Genomic DNA, 17,168 nt, shown 5'->3' on the forward strand with positions numbered 1-17,168 from the left:
AGGTGAGTGCGGTCCTAGACTGGCCTCGTCCCTCTTCGCTCAAACAGTTGCAACGTTTTTTAGGGTTTGCTCATTTCTACAGGCGCTTTATTCGTAACTTTAGTGCCTTATATAATATATATAGCCATTTACCATTTATGACACTATTACACACTACTACAACCTGTTGGGTGATAAGTTGTTGATGGTCATGACGAGGTGTTTTGGGTAATAAGATATTTTGTTCTGATAATGTGATTTGAGTGATACATGCAAAATACATGCATGACATCCCATTCATTTTATGGCAAGTTTTTTTAATGTCATAACATAAATATAGGCTAAGTGATTTGGCTAACATAATAGGGTTTATAATTTCTAATAATTCTTTGCAAATTCTTGTACTATAACATAAAGTGCTTTATTATTGTTTCACACCCTGAAATCCATCTTTCCACACATGGTCAGACTTACTTGGAAACATCGATCTCCTGGTTATTGATGGTGAGTGTGGTGTTAGTTCCCTGGACCTCCTCATAAGTGACAGACTTTATAGCTGGAAGGCAGAGGATAAACAAGATTACTGCAGGTAGTGACAAGCTAGGTAGCACATTAAAACAACGGTGAACTAAATAATCAAGTTCCAAGTTTGTTTATTATTTGTCACAACAAATAATGTTCAGTCAATATACATAATATATACAATACAGAGTAAAATGAGTAACAGTGAGGTACAATGCAGAAACGAGATGAGGTACAAAACTTAGGGTAGGGTGCAAATGAGGTATGAATGTAGTGCAAATCTCTTTAATAATAGATAAATATAAAGTGTTAGAGTGAGTGGTAAGGTGAGTGTTTGTTTAAAGTGAGTGTGTACATGTGGATGTGTGTGCACTAGTGTAGATGATGGGTTTGTTACATAGTGTCATTGTCATTGAGCATCCTGATGGCCTGGGGATAGAAGCTCCTTCTGAGTCTCTCTGTACTGGCCATGAGACTCCGGTAGCGCTTGCCTGACCGCAGCAGTTCAAAGAGGCAGTTGTTTGGGTGACTAGAGTCTTTGATTATTCTCTTAGCCTTGGCCCTGCAACGCTTGTTATAAATGTCCTGGAGAGTGGAAAGCCCACCTCCAATTGTGCTACAGGTATCTCTGCCAAGCACCACAACTAAGAGGAAATATACCTGCAAGAAGGGATATGGGGGCCAAGCAGGCATACCTTTGTAGACATTGGTCTACAGATTATGTGTACCAAATTCCATGCAGATTGGGGAAAATCTATAGGAGGAGTAGCATTTTAAGTCTTTTCACAAAATGCTAAATGGCGGCAATCCAATACAAAGTTGAACTCGGCTTGAGCCAAGGATTCACATTTGACACGTTGGTGGCGCTAGAGTGTTGGAGCTGGGGACATGGGACTTGGTGACAGGGGTCAGTGGACTGTCAATTTTCTTAACTTTGTATGGTATATGGGCTGCCATATCAAGAATCAATCAAGAGGTTTATTTGTCACATACATACCAGGGCATACAGTGAAATGCGGACACCAATGGCAGAAGAATAATAAGAAACGGCACAATCCGGTACTATGCAGCTTCGCTGCTTGGCCCCCGAATGTCTTCTCCAGAGTCCGACAAGAAGATAGATACCAATTTCCTCTCTGTGCGTTCAGTAGAAAGTTATCCGGCTGCAAGCTAGCCTAGCTTAGCATAAATTAATTAACTAGCCTAGCTGTTGGCCAAAAAACCCTCTCCCGGCATTTTTAAGCTAGGCTAGTGGTTCATATCCGCTTCTATTCATTTGTGCTAAGCTAGGCTAGCTTGCAGTCAGATAGCTTTCTACTTTCAACGCACAGGAAACGACGGGACAGGAAATTGGTATATCTTCTTCTGAGACATGATGTTGGCATGTTCCTTTAATGTACATTACGGGGAAAGGGGCTAGAGGGTAACATATTTCAAGTCAACTATAGCAGATTTGAACAAGCCAGCTTTCTGTAAAGAGTTAATGTTTACACAGATATTCTTGTCTTCTCCAAAGTAAAACACTTATTAAATATTCATGTTATAATCTTCATTTAATAAACAATGATAATTGTTTGATTACAAATCTATGCAATCTACATTTGACATGAAGAAAATCTCCTACAGGATACATAGCACATGTTATAACAATACCTTTGGCGGGACAGTACACACACGTTTCTACTTGCAGTTTCTTTGTAGGTCAGTAGACCTTATCTCACCTAGAAGTCCTTCTGTGCTGCTTCCTGATGAGATCTGTCTCAACACGGGCCAGAGGAACTTCCCTCCACGTCTCTCGTGGAGCAGGACCGTCATACGAGAGTCTCCGAGTGAAGCGTCCAGCTCTTTGCCTCGCAGGGTCAGTATTGAACTACAACAACAAATATTATATTTGTCATATATTTTTCCCATAAATGATTTTCAATGAATAACATATTAACCCAGTTGTACAGTAAATTACCAAGTATGGCTTTGTCAGTATTCCAATGTACAGTGTACAGTGTGTGGTCCCCCCCCCCCCCCCCACCTCCAATGTACAGCCCCAGCCACCCACTCAACCCCACCCCACCTACCCAACCTCCTCCAATGTACAGTTTCTACGTCAAATGTATATACACTCTTTTTCTGGACACTTTTTGTATCAAACAGTACTGTATTTGCAAATCTGGTATGTCATAAATGTATAGATGTAGCAGTACTGTCTATCTGTATGTCGTGTGTGTCATATGATGAATTGAAAATGGGGGACCCTGATGTAAACAAGACGAAAGTCTTTCTCTGGTCTGCATCCCCTTAACAATTGTATGTATTGAGCTGTACTGTACTGTACCCATTCTGCAATCTGTTAATAAACTTTTCAATCAATCAATCAATCAACCTACAATATACATACCTAAAATATTTTACCGTCTACCCTAAATGTACCTCAGACATAAGTAATCAAAATATGAATATCGAGGGAGGGTGTGTGTAAATTTGTACTTTACTCGAGTAGGTTTGTATACTTGTACTTTTACTCAATTACATTTCAGAGGAAAAAAAACATACTTTTTACGCCTTACATTTAAAATGCAGACCTACAAAGTACAAATCTCGCAGGTCCAAACGTTTTAATTAGTATATTTGTTTCTCTGGCCGAACTAACATTAACGTTATTAATCCGCACGTTATTTAAAAACAGCCAATCAAATCCCCATCAATGGAAAATTAACCCGCCCATACCCATGCTTTATTGGTCGTTGTGCAAGACTAGAAAGCAGGGATCTTTGATTAAACACCTGCTATCAGAAGAATAGACAGTCAGATTTTTTCTTTTTACTTTAACTTTTTAGTACTTAAGTACATTTAAAAGTAGAAACTTTTTGACTTTTACTCAAATGTGTTTTTAGCCAGATACTCTGACTTTTACTCGTAAGATTTTGAGACGGTACCCATACTTTCACTTAAATATAATTTCTGGGTACTTTTTACACCCCTGTCTGCTATAACGTTCACTATAACAATTATATCACTATGTTTATGTTTATTTAAGGATCCCCATTTGAAGCACCTAGGTGTGCCACTAGTCATTCTGGGGTCCTGAACATAGAAATACAATACAGTACAATAAAATGCATAATATATATATATATATATATATATATATATATATATATATATATATATATATATATATATATATATATATATATATATATATATATATATATATATATATATATATATATATATATATATATATATATATATACACACACACACACACACATAAAAACAATACATTTATGGAGGTACACAAATGAGAAAAGATAAAAAATAAGATAATGACAGACTTGTCAGTACAATTAAAAGACAGAAACAGTGTAAATCCCAACAACCCATCCAGCCTGGCTCACACCTGGCCCAGAAAAACGAAGAGAAAAAAAGAAAAAACACGTTTTCCCCCCAGATATGCAGTGCTACTAAAGCAAGCAGACTATCCAAATAAGTAAACGGAAGACTTTGAGGTTATTAGAATAACAGTAACACAATTATGAGTGTGAATGGAACGCAGTGCAACCTGCTGACGTCCTGCTCCCAGTGAAAGAACGTCACGTGCTGTCCGTCTCGTATGGTGATGCCATCGACGTCGATGTCGATGCTCATCTGAACCACTGAGTTCACGTGGATGACCAGCCTCCGGAAGCCCGCGCTGGCTGGCGAACTGAGCTCACCGTTCACAGACAGTCCTGCGCCAGAGAGGGACACGTAGAAATGCCATCAGTCGTGCAATATACTATGGGCTGACTACAAAGACATGTACTTTGTACCTACAAAGTATCTTTTCTTTTTTTATTATTCTATTTATTTTTAGGTTTTCTGTATTTTTCACCCATCCCAATTTAGTCATTATGCCAATTCCCTTCCTGGTCGTTGCGCACATTGCCCCACTGTTGGCCTGGGCAGGGTGTAGAACTACCACATGCCTCCTCCGATACATGTGGAGTCGCCAGCCACTTCTTTTCACCTGACAGCGAGGAGTTTCACTGGGGGAACGTAACACGTGCACAGGTTCACACTATTTCCCCCGGATCCCCTCCCTGCTGAACAGGCGCCCGACCGCGTGAATACTTTGGGCAGCCGAAGAGTGCTTCCGCATTGCTCTGATTGGCCAGCGTTGGCCAGTGCTCTCCTTCGTGAATACCAGCTCTACGCACGAGCGTAGAAGATCGCAAGTCACGTGAAACACTGCAGACCACTAATTGGTCAGAAGAGAGACGCGTCACTCGTTGGAGCGTCTCCAGAAAAACAGAAGGCCGCCATCTTTAATGTCTCGCATAGCAGCAGGAACAAGTGCAATAAACAAAAAAGGATACAGTCACTGTGTATTCTGCCTCATTTATTGATGAAACAAAACCGACATCAACACATTTTGCCACCGAGCGGAGAGTTTAGTCTCACAAAAAGATTGCTGACATGTTAAGCTTGTTGTTAGCTTAGGTGCTAATGTTGTGCTAGCGTTTTAGCATGGCTATCGTACATAGCGTGATCAATATAACTCGCTATTGATTGTTTGTACTAGTAACTAATGGTTAATGCTAGTAGAATAGACACAACGTGAGGTAATCCATCCATCCATTTTAAACCGGTTATTACCTAATGCTAACGTTAGCAGATAGACGCGAGACTGGTAACGTTACAGCTTGTTAGCCTTAATGCTAACGCTAACGTTAACGTTAGCAGATAGATGCGAGAGCCTAGGTAACGTTAAAGCAATGAGAGGTAACGTTAGCGTTAGCAGAATAGACACAACGAGAGTCTCGTTAATGTTGTTATTGATTGATTGAAAACTGTGTTTTACTCTGGCTTGCGCCTAGCTCGCGGACATAGGTATGCTGGAGCTCTCAGCTGTACACCAGCGGCGCCCGCCTCCCCACAGGGAGACAAGTGCGTAATGGCGTATAATGAGCATGCACGCGTTAGCGGCGTAGGCCGCATTATCGCTGGCCAATCAGAGCAATGCGCTGCCCAAAGTATTCACGCCGCCCGACCGACCAGTAGGAGTCGCAGTTTATGACGACCAGGACACATACCCCACCGGCTTCCCACCCGCTAACTCTGCCAATTGTGTTAGTACTGTAAGTAGGGACGACTGACCAAGCCGGAGGTAGGCGAGTGCTTAGTCCACTGCGCTACCCAGCCGCCCTATGTACAAGTATTTGATGCAAAGACTTTATGGAGAGACAACCTGAACAACCCTCCCCCAAATTATGATTACACGAGACCACATAGAAAAGCGTGTGTAAATGAATAAGCACATACAGGTGGCATGGCCTTAAAGTAAGCACAACATGATGTACATGCCAGTGACCTCTGACCTCTGTCGGGTTCATGCAGTAGTTTAAGAATGAGACCCGCGTTGACGTCGTAACACAGCGGACGGGTCTGATTCTCGGCTGGTAACAAGAACCTGTGAGCTGGAGAGAGAAACAGAGACACGGGAAGATAAGCACAAAGAGTGGCTACATGAGTAGAGCTCCGGACTCATGATCGGAAGATCACCAGTTTGAGCCCCGGTCAATGGCTGTTGTCGGAAAGTGGTGTCGTTGTCCAGCAAGGGGCACTCTGTCCTCTGGACTAGTCAGTAACAATGCCCCTGTTATGGTGATCGGGACACCGTATAGCTGCGAGTGCCGTCCTTCAAATGAGACGCTAAACCGAGGTCCTGACTGACTGAATCTCAGTCATTAAAGAACCCAGGACGCCTATTAAAAAGAGTAGGGGGTTCCCCGATGTTCCTGGCCAAATTCCCAATCAGGTCTCTGACATCAAGGCCACCTAATCATCCCTTGCCCTTGGCTGATATCAATCCCTGTCTCCTGAGCCATTCAGCCATTGTGTAGTGTGATGTGTGCCTGGTGCCAGTGAATGGCAGCCATTGAGCCTGCGTAGCCCAAGGTTGGGTGCTACCACCCTACATTGTGGGGAGCGCTTTGAGTGTCTAGAAAAGCGCTATATAAATATAATGAATTATTAATATTACAAAGAAAGCTCATTAGTTCCACCAAAGCAGATGGACTGAGGAATTCTTGCTGGTCCTGAATAGATCCTTCAAACACTGATTCCACTGGCGTGTCGGGCAGTGAACGGGCCTTTCCACTGAGGTGGGTCTGAGCTTGTCCCACAGAGGAAGGCTAGATTGAGCCTGGTAGGCAGGGGTTTACAACCAGGTCTCAAGTTTCAAGTTTCACGTTTTGTTTTATTTAGTACATGTACATTCTAGTAAAATGCTTGGTTCTGTATGACCCTCCTGAGATTGTGCTTCATACAGTAAAAAAAAAAAAAAGTAAAAGAGTAAAGACCAAACACTATACAAAATGTACAATATAGAAAACTAAAATGTACTAAATGCAAAAAAGTTAATGCAAAAATTAGGTAGAAGAGGTAGTGCAAATTTGTAAGAATACATAGATAAAATATGGTGTAATGTTTAAAAAGGGTTTAAAGTGAATGTTTAACGTGATTGTGTGCAATGAGTTTAGAATGGATGAGTTAATGTTACAGGGAGTCCACATTGAGCAGCCTGATGGCCTGCGGATAGAAGCTCCTTTTGAGCTCCTTTTGAGTGCTGGGCTGGCCATGAGACTCCGGTAGCGCTTGCCTGACATTACATGAGAATCACCCTAATCTGCATTCATTGTGTCTCCATCTATATGTTATGGATAGATTACAGATTGGATATATACCACAATACTAGAGACAGTTGGCCACTCCCTAATATCGCAGTATGCTTTGTGGTTGCAGAAGAATGTGTGGTTCTAGTTGTTTTATAAGATGTCAAATAGTTGTTGTGTTGCAAATGTTAATAATTGTGTGGTTTATTGTCTCTTTCTATGTTATAATGTGTAACATTATACAACATAAAATAGATAGTTAGAGCACACAAATATAAAATTATTTTGAAAATGTCTTCACATTTCAATGAAAACAGACAATATTAAAAACATGATCACTCCATGGCAAGAAGGTGGCAATTTAGTATAATGTTGGTGGCAGACTTGATTGATTGATTGAACACTTTATTAACAGATATTAACAAACTGAGTGTCTGTACATCTACTTTCTAGAGGGGAGAGAGATTAAGTACCAGAGTCAAGTTCAGAATGGGAGGCTATACACAATTTATCTAGAGGAGAGAGAGGTGAGGTACCAGAGTCAGCTCCAACACAGTCAGTACAAGGCTTCAGCTGTTCAGTTATTAAAGTGTCGGAACTGACCACAGTGAGCCTCGTCAGTGCCGCTCTTACAGTCGTTCTCCCCGTCACAGACCCAGCTCATGGGAATACAGTCGCAATTGGGACAGGCAAAGGAGGACGCGGAACACTTCGGACAACTTACTGTTGGACAGACAGACAATAAGAAGTTGAAACTGAGAGGTATAGGATCGTAAACCAAGTACGGCATTCAGCATTTAAAGAGAAAAAGAACAACACTGCAAGCTGTTGATATGTTTTTAAGTGATATTTTCAGCTTTTCTGTCTTCTAAAGTATCCTCTATGTAAAGTGAGTTAGCTAGTGACCACTGCTGTCCCTGTTGTTTATCCAAATATCATACTTCTGAAGTATAAGCAAACTATAGCAATATTATTTTGCTATATTCTTTACTGTGTAATACATTTTTCTGTGTCAAATATACTTGTTTTTTTAGCTAATGTTGCTAAGTCACTTTCTCAGGCGTAGTTTTACCAACTGTCAACTTTTCACAGAATGTTTAGAATCTTTCTTCCAGCAAGGCAGCACATAACCATGGTACAATACATACTCCTCAAAAATGCCATGTAAGGCAAAGATTCAAATTAACAACAAATGTATCGGATCTGCTTTCATTTTTTCAAAAGTAATAAATCTCTAAAGACACATAAAACAAACACATACCTCAGAATAGTTAGTTTTATTTTCTGCACAGCAGTTTGTTTATACTTAACCTGTTAAGCCCTAGCCATATTTTTTGAAAATACGCCTAAAAGTACATATCCAAGTAAATGGAAGATTGCTCCACTTCTATTTGCATGTTATTGGTATCTGGGACATCTATGCACTTCATGGAATGTATTCGTCAGACATATTGCATCTGTTACTATGCTTGAGTAAATTGTAATGAACCAAAGGAGAATATAAATAATTATTACAGTAGTTGTTTTTTTTCATCTTTGACGGTGAATAACACCATGCTGACAATGACCAAAAGCAAAAAAATCCAGCACCTTCTTGAGATCAAGTGTACAAAAAAATCTAAAGAAATTAACAAAGGGCAGATCATTTACATGGGTTTTTGTAGATACAGTACTGAATTTTGCCATCCAGACACATGCAATATGAAATATGAATATAGAATATAAAATGGCAGGCCTATAAATGGAAGCGATACATAATTTTAAGGCCAAGATTGATTGATTGAACATTTTATTAACGGATTGCAAAATGGGTACAATACAGTACGGCTCAATGCACACAATTGTTAAGGGGATGCAGACCAGAGAAAGACTTTCGTCTTATTTACATCAGATCTCCTCTATTCGAACACCAGTGTTAAATATGGATGTAGTACCCAATGCGCCCGGTAGAGGGTGGCAGAGACCGTGAATTAAATCTACTGTAACAGTTACTTTTGTATAATGGTGACAGCTGTGTCAAAAATCACCGGATTGAGTTGCGTTTTTTTCCGCAATGTGTGTTATGAGCATCCAGTTAGTGGAAATGTTACCTGTTGGAGTACTACTACTACTGGGACCGTTGATAATCGCACCAGCAACAGTTGGTCTGATCAAGGCCATATCAAGATCAAGAACAGGATTTCTCGTAACATTTTTTACTGTAAACAAACACACACACACACACACACATATTCGTTTGTATTAATACTTGTGAGCATTGGCACCCACCGCAGTATGCAGCGTACCTCAGAAACAACTGTTTGCAAAATATGCCCCTCTCTTCTGTTCAAAGTTCACCCTTGCTTTCACAATTTAACACTGCGTTTCCCCATGAGATACATTGCTCTCTGACAGAAGGAGAAGCATGTTTCAGACAGAGACAGAAGGAGCAGCATGTTTTGAGACAGAAGGAGCAGCATGTTTTGAGACAGAAGGAGCAGCATGTTTTCAGACAGAAGGAGCAGCATGTTTTCAGACAGAAGGAGCAGCAGAAGGAGCAGCATGTTTTCAGACAGAAGGAGCAGCAGAAGGAGCAGCATGTTTTCAGACAGAAGGAGCAGCAGAACAGAAATAACATGACAATAACAATAACATGTTTGAGCCAAAGAAAAAACAAGTCATAGATTAGATAAAAATTGCTTTAAGGTGTTTTGTTTTGTTTTGTTAGAATATGTGTTAAATAGCTCTACATTCCAACAGCTATCACTTATAGTGTTTGGTCAGTAATACTAGAGACAGTAGGCCACTCCCTAACATCCCAGTATGCTTTACGGTTGCAGAAATATGTGTGGTTCTAGTTGTTTTATAAGATATCAAATAGTTGTTGTGTTGCAAATGTTAATAATTGTGTGGTGTATATTGTCTCTTTCTATGTTATAGTGTGTTTAACATTATACAACATAAAAATAGATACTAGATAGTTAGAGCACACAAATACAAAATAATTTTGAAAATGTCTTCACATTTCAATGAAAACAGACAATATTAATAAAAACATGATCACTCCATGGCAAGAAGGTGTCCAATTTCTTCTTTAAAATGATCAATTCCAAAGAGGGACTCTAGCTTCTAATCAAAAGGCCACAAGACACAACATGAAACGGATGTGTACATGCCATATGTACTTCATTCATTGGGGGGAACTATTCATGACCCACTATAATTCAGTTTAATTCAGCTTGATGTTGGTGGCAGATACTCACTACACCTCTTTGTCGTGTTTTAATTCAGTATAATTCAGTATAATGCTGGTGCCAGATACTCACTGCAGTCCTTTGTTGTTTTAATTCAGTATAATTCAGTATAATGCTGGTGCCAGATATTCACTGCAGTCCTTTGTTGTGTTTTAATTCAGTATCATTTAGTATAATGTTGGTGGCAGACACTCACTACACTTGTTGTCCTCATCAGTGCCGTCGCCACAGTCATCAGATCCGTCACACATCCACTTTTTGGGGATGCAGCGACGGTTCCCACACTCAAACTGAGTGTCTGTACATCTACTTTCTAGAGGAGAGAGATAGTACCAGAGTCAAGTTCAGAATGGGAGACTGTGCATAACTTATCTAGAGGAGAGAGAGATTATGTCCCAGAGTCAGTTCCAACACAGTCAGTACAAGGCTTCAGCTGTTCAGTTATTAAAGTGTCGGAACTGACCACAGTGAGCCTCGTCAGTGCCACTCTCACAGTCAGTCGCCCCGTCACATACCCAGCTCATGGGAATACAGCGGCCTTTGGGACAGGCAAAGAAGGACGGGGAACACTTTGAATCCAAACGTACTGTTGGACAGACAGACAATAAGAAGTTGAAACTGAGAGGTATAGGATCGTAAACCAAGTACGGCATTCAGCATTTAAAGAGAAAAAGAACAACACTGCAAGCTGTTGATATGTTTTTCAGTGATATTTTCAGCTTTTCTGTCTTCTAAAGTATCCTCTATGTAAAGTGAGTTAGCTAGTGACCACTGCTGTCCCTGTTGTTTATCCAAATATCGTACTTCTGAAGTATAAGCAAACTACAGCAATATTATTTTGCTATATTCTTTTACTGTGTAATATATTTTTCTGTGTCAAAGGTACTTGTTTTTATTTTTCAAAGGTAATACATCCTAAAGACGCATCAAATGCCAAAACAAACACATACATTTGACTCAGAATAGTTTGTTTTATTATCTGCACAGCAGTTTGTTTATACTTAACCTGTTAAGCCCTAGCCATATTTTTGGAAAATTTGCCTAAAAGTACATATCCAAGTAAATGGAAGATTGCTCCTACACGGTCCATTTGCATGTTATTGGTATCTAGGGACATCTATGGACCTCATGGAATGTATTCCCAGTGTCAGACATATTGTGTCTGTCACTATGCTTGAGTAAATTGTAATGAACCAAAGGAGAATATAAATAATAATAATTATTGTTTTTCTCATGTTTGACAGTGAATAACACCATGCTGACAATGACCAAAAGCAAAAAAATCCAGCACCTTCTTGAGATCAAGAAATTAACAAAGGGCAGATCATTTACATGGGTTTTTGTAGATACAGTACTGAATTTTGCCATCCGAACACATGCAATATGAAATATGAATATAGAATATAAAATGGCGGGCCTATAAATGGATGCGATACATAATTTTAAGGCCAAGATAGATTGATTGATTGATTGAACATTTTATTAACGGATTGCAGAATGGGTACAATACAGTACGGCTCAATGCACACAATTGTTAAAGGGGATGCAGACCAGAGAAAGACTTTCGTCTTGTTTACAGATCTCCTCTATTCGAACACCAGTGTTAAATCTGGATGTAGTACCCAATGCGCCCGGTAGAGGGTGGCAAAGACCGTGAATTAAATCGACTGTAAGTACAGTTACTTTTGTATAATGGCGACAGCTGTGTCAAATCACCGGATTGAGTTGCGTTTTTTTCGCACTGTTTGTTATGAGCATGAGGGGCGGACCTAGCCCATTTGGCGCCCTAGGCGAGATTCACCACTGCGCCAACCCCCCCCCCCCCCCCCCCCCCCCCCCCCCAAATGTTTTTTTTTTTTTTTTTTGCTTTTTTCTTCATAGTCTTTCTTTCCTCAACGTTCAATTCTATAACCACTTGACCAATACCCATCAATGCACAGCGCTCTAGCATGTTCTGACTGTGAACACCTAAAGCTGAGGCTCAGACCGACCGACCGTTTTAGATTTTTGGCTCATTTTCCCTTATGTTAGAATTTTTTTAATGTAAAAATAATGGTTGCAGATATAGAGGGGGGCGCCAAGACTGCACATTTTTTTTTTCTTTTTTTTTTTTTTTTGCGCCCCCCTCTGGGTGGCGCTCTAGGCGACCGCCTATATCGCCTGTAGGAAGGTCCGCCCCTGTGAGCATCCAGTTAGTGGAAAGCGTTACCTGTTGGAGTACTACTACTACTGGGACCGTTGATAATCGCACCAGCAACAGTTGGTCTGATGATTCTGATCAAGGCCATATCAAGATCAGGAGCTGTAAACACACACACACACACACACACATATTAATACTGTATACTCACTGTATTAATACTTGTGAGCATTGGCACCCACAGCAGTATGCAGCGTACCTCAGAAACAACTGTTTGCAAAATATGCCCCTCTCTTCTGTTCAAAGTTCACTGGCCTGCTTTCACAATTTAACACTGCGTTTCCCATTGCTCTCTGACAGAAGGATAAGCATGTTTTCAGACCGAAGGAGCAGCATGTTTTCAGACAGAAGGAGCAGCATGTTTTGAGACAGAAGGAGCAGCATGTTTTCAGACAGAAGGAGCAGCATGTTTTCAGACAGAAGGAGCAGCAGAAGGAGCAGCATGGTTTCAGACACAAGGAGCCGCAGAACAGAAATAACGTATAACATGACAATAACAATAACATGTTTGAGCCAAAGAAAAAATAAGTCATAGATTAGATTAAAGTTGCTTTAAGGTGTTTTCTTTTGTTTAGTTAGTGTTAAATAGCTCTACATTCCAATAGCTATCACTTAGCTATAGTGTTTGGTCAGTAACGTGGGTAAAATTCCATCCGCTCTGCAGTAAACAGAAAATAAATCTGGTATCCTGGTATCCCCTTCCCACTTTATCCAATCAGAAGAGAGAACCCTAGATATTTTTTACTTATTTCAAGAAATCTTGCTGAGTCAAATTTGCATACTGCACTGGTAGATTATTTGACTTGTTTCAAGGGCACATTTGTTTAAAACTAGTTGTTATTTCTTATTTTTGTCAGACAATTTTTGCAGTGTGTATCCTGATTGGATAAAGTTGGGACGGGATACCAGAAAACCCATGTTACTGACCAGACACTATATCAGTGATGGCTGTCGAAGTGTAGAGCTATTATTTTAACATGTAGACCACTTATTTTAACAAACAAAACATACCACTTTTCACTGGTATAGATGAACGGGTCATTCCTCCGCCCCTCCAACCTGGAAAATGAAGAGACTAGAGTCATAGTCTCATAAACATATACTATGTTTCTCTGAAACAAAACTTGACGAGTCAGTATGGAGGTGGTGTCTGCGTGTATATACATAAAGATACCAAATTCATTAACCGTACTGACCTGAATCATGAGGCAATTGAAACTGTATAGGTTGAATTATTTTTCGAAAGGGCTAAATCTGTACTAGTCGGCACAATCTACAGACAGAACAGAGTGGCTTTTATGATACACCGGGTGGGTGTTTAGCTGGGGTTGAAGATGTAGGAAAAAATCGTATTGGGGACTGGAACACGGATATGCTACGTAAAGAAGCACCCGTCTTCAAGGTTTTGTGATCTGCACGGTTTCAGCCAGCTAATCACCCAACCCACAAGAGTGTGTGATTCAACACAAACTACCATTGATCTCATTCTGACCTCTGACAAGTCCAGGATCTCCAATAAGGGGGTTATAGCATGCGGGTTAAGCGATCATGATATTCTGTACCCGCAAAAAAAAGCGAAAACAAAAGGCCTGCTGTCACAAAACAGTAACATTTAGAGACGTCAAAACCTACTCTAGCGAGGCCTTTAACCATGAACTGGAGAGCCTTGACTGGTCAGATGAGCTCAGTGGTACACTAGTTGAAGAAACATGGCTTGGATTCAAAACCAAATTCTCAACAATACTAAACAACATGGCCCCCCTAAGAACCACCAGGGTTAAAAATCGCGCTGAGCCATGGATGCACTCAGAAATACTGACCGCTATGAAAACCAGAGACAAAAAAGGCTCTGAACTTCATAAAAGTCAGTCAAAGCTTGCCAAAAGCTCAAACAGTGACCTCCAAGCCCACATGGTTGAACTCAAACTACAAAGAAACAAACTAAGAAACGATGTAAACACCATGATCAAATCTGCACACACAAAATGTCATCAATGACAAAACTGAGAAACAAAAACAAACCCTGTGAACTTTGGAAATTACTCAACAACCAACTAGGCTGCAGCAAAAAACTAAAAACCAGATTTACAAACAAACATAACGACAGAAAACACTCTCATCACAGACAAGCTGGATGTGGCCAAATAATGAACACAAATAATATGGCCAAAGATGACTTCAAACTTGAAATGGTAACAACAGTTGAGGTACTCAAAAAACTGAGCACCCTCCATCCAACCTAACAAGGCCACTGGCCATGACAATATCCCCTCCAAATTCCTCAGAGACTCAGCAGCCGCCATCACAGCAGTCATCACACACATAATAAACCTCTTAAAACAGGGACACGTCCCCAAAGACTTCAAAATTGCGAGAGTGACCCCCCTGCACAAAAAAGGCAGCAAATTAGACCCAGGCAACTACCGCCCTGTTTCTATTCTTACCTCCATCTCGAAAGTCATGGAAAAAATAGTCTACGAACAGGTCGAAAAGTACCTTGCGGAAAAAAATCAAATCTACGAATTCCAATCTGGCTTCAGAACATCCCACTCCACTGACACATGCCTTCTCTATTTGAACGACCACATCAAACAAGAGGTGGATGCAGACAAATACTGCGGCATGGTCATGCTGGACCTCCAAAAGGCTTTCGACACTGTCAATCACTCCATTCTGATTGACAAGCTAAAAGCAATTGGTTTTGATCCAGTGAGCTGGATGCCATCCTACCTGGAGGGGATAGAACAGATGGTGGAGGTAAACGGTACACTATCCCCCCCCCGCGGAGCGGAGCGGCAGAGCTTGTGGCATTATGTAGCCGTAATCCCTGATGTTTTTCCATCCACGCTTAGCTCAACTGGTACGCCGCCGTGCTGTGGAGCCTGCTGTGCGGTTGGTCACAAGTTCGAATCACTTCAATTTCTTTTTTCTTTTTCTTTTTTACGTTTATCATCTCTCGCTATAAACGTGCATTCTTCCGCTGGTTAAGTTTAGGCATTCTTTCGGAGTTGGTTAAGGTTAGGGTTAAGTTAAGGTTAGGCATTATTTCGGAGTTGGTTAAGGTTAAGGTTAAGTTAAGGTTAGGGAGGGTTAAGGTTAGGCATTCTTTCGGAGTTGGTTAAGGTTAGGGTTAAGTTAAGGTTAGGCATTATTTCGGAGTTGGTTAAGGTTAGGGTTAAGTTAAGGTTAGGGAGGGTTAAGGTTAGGCATTATTTCGGAGTTGGTTAAGGTTAGGGTTTGTCACAGAGAATGCCTGTCTGTCTTTCTTGACGTGGAGGATGCAGCCTATTTCCGCACTGCCGCTCTCTCGCGCTGCCGCAGTCACATGGGCGTCATGGCCAATCAGAGAAACGCGACGCACTCTTCGGCTGTGATAAATATAGACGCCTCCCAGTGAGCTGTGGTGTTCCACAAGGAAGCATACTAGGACCGTTACCTTTCCTAATTTATGCAAATGACATGTCATCAGTTTGTGACTGCAACTTGTTCCTGTTAATGGACGACTCAGCCCTGCTGGTCTCTGACAGGAACAAGTTGCAGGTTGAAAAAGCCTTTAGCTCTGAACTCGGCAGAATCTGCACCTGGCTCACTAATAACAAACTATCATTACACCTGGGTAAAACGGAGTCCATTCTCTTTGGATCAAATACCAAACTCGGCAAGACCAACGGCTTCTGATACAGACATGGGTTCCATCCTAGAGGCAAATCTTTCCTGTGACAAAATGGCAACCAATGTAATAAAAAAAGACAACCAACTAACAAGATTCTTGTACCAGATATCCTCTCTCTGGTAAACAAGAATTCCCTGAAGACTCTAAAAACAGGAGCACTCATTCAAGGGTACTACGACTATGCTTGCACCTCATGGTACCAAAGCACCTCAAAGGCACTAAAAATAAGATTACAAACATCACAAAACAAACTGGTCAGACTACTGCTTAACCTTACTCCTAAAACCCACCTCACCCCTGCCCATTTTTACAACCTAGGATGGCTTAGAATAGACGACAGAGTACAGCACCTTGCAATGGGCCTGGTCTACAAGATACACTACACCACTAATGTACCCATGTACATGTCGAAATACATCCCAAAGTTTTTTTTGTGTGCAATTATGCCACATCAATGTGGAACGCCCTACCCACAGCCGTAAAATAATGTTAATCCCTACCCACCTTCAAAACCGCTCTCAAAGAGAACCTATGGGAGGCTGCAATTCGAAACTGGCCCCTGTAAATATCTAAACCCCCCCCACCCACCCAACCCCCTCCAATGTACAGTTTCTTCCCCCTCAAATGTATATACTCTCTTTTAGGAACTCTGTCTCTTAAACAGTACTGTATATTTGTATATCTTGTATGTCATAAATGTCTGGATGTAACAGTATTGTTTATCTGTATGTCGTGTATGTCATAAATGTTATGATTAATTGAAATTGGGAATGTAAACAAGACAAAAGTCTTTCTCTGGTCTGCAACCCTTAACAATTGTGTGTATTGAGCCGTACTGTATTGTACCCATTCTGCAATCTGTTAATAAAGTTTTCAATCAATGAAGGTGAAGAGCTACCACAAAAGTT

At 40.8% G+C, this 17,168-nt stretch overlaps 1 protein-coding gene across 1 annotated transcript in view; it reads right to left on the reverse strand.

The window, feature by feature from the left end:
* Positions 1-449: 449 nt before the first annotated feature.
* The window catches only part of itih3b.2 (inter-alpha-trypsin inhibitor heavy chain 3b, tandem duplicate 2), a gene marked incomplete at both ends in the record, with an annotated part of 65,352 nt that continues 48,633 nt past the window's right edge, over positions 450-17,168 (reverse strand). The window contains 7 exons of the mRNA XM_084315632.1: positions 450-535; positions 2,223-2,371; positions 4,061-4,229; positions 5,859-5,957; positions 7,758-7,877; positions 10,584-10,700; positions 10,851-10,973. Coding sequence (XP_084171758.1) covers positions 450-535; positions 2,223-2,371; positions 4,061-4,229; positions 5,859-5,957; positions 7,758-7,877; positions 10,584-10,700; positions 10,851-10,973 — 863 coding nt within the window. The remainder of the gene's footprint in view (positions 536-2,222; positions 2,372-4,060; positions 4,230-5,858; positions 5,958-7,757; positions 7,878-10,583; positions 10,701-10,850; positions 10,974-17,168) is intronic.

The sequence above is a fragment of the Notolepis coatsorum genome (assembly GCF_963971535.1).
Source record: "Notolepis coatsorum genome assembly, chromosome: 6".
Taxonomy (NCBI): Eukaryota; Metazoa; Chordata; class Actinopteri; order Aulopiformes; family Paralepididae; genus Notolepis; species Notolepis coatsorum.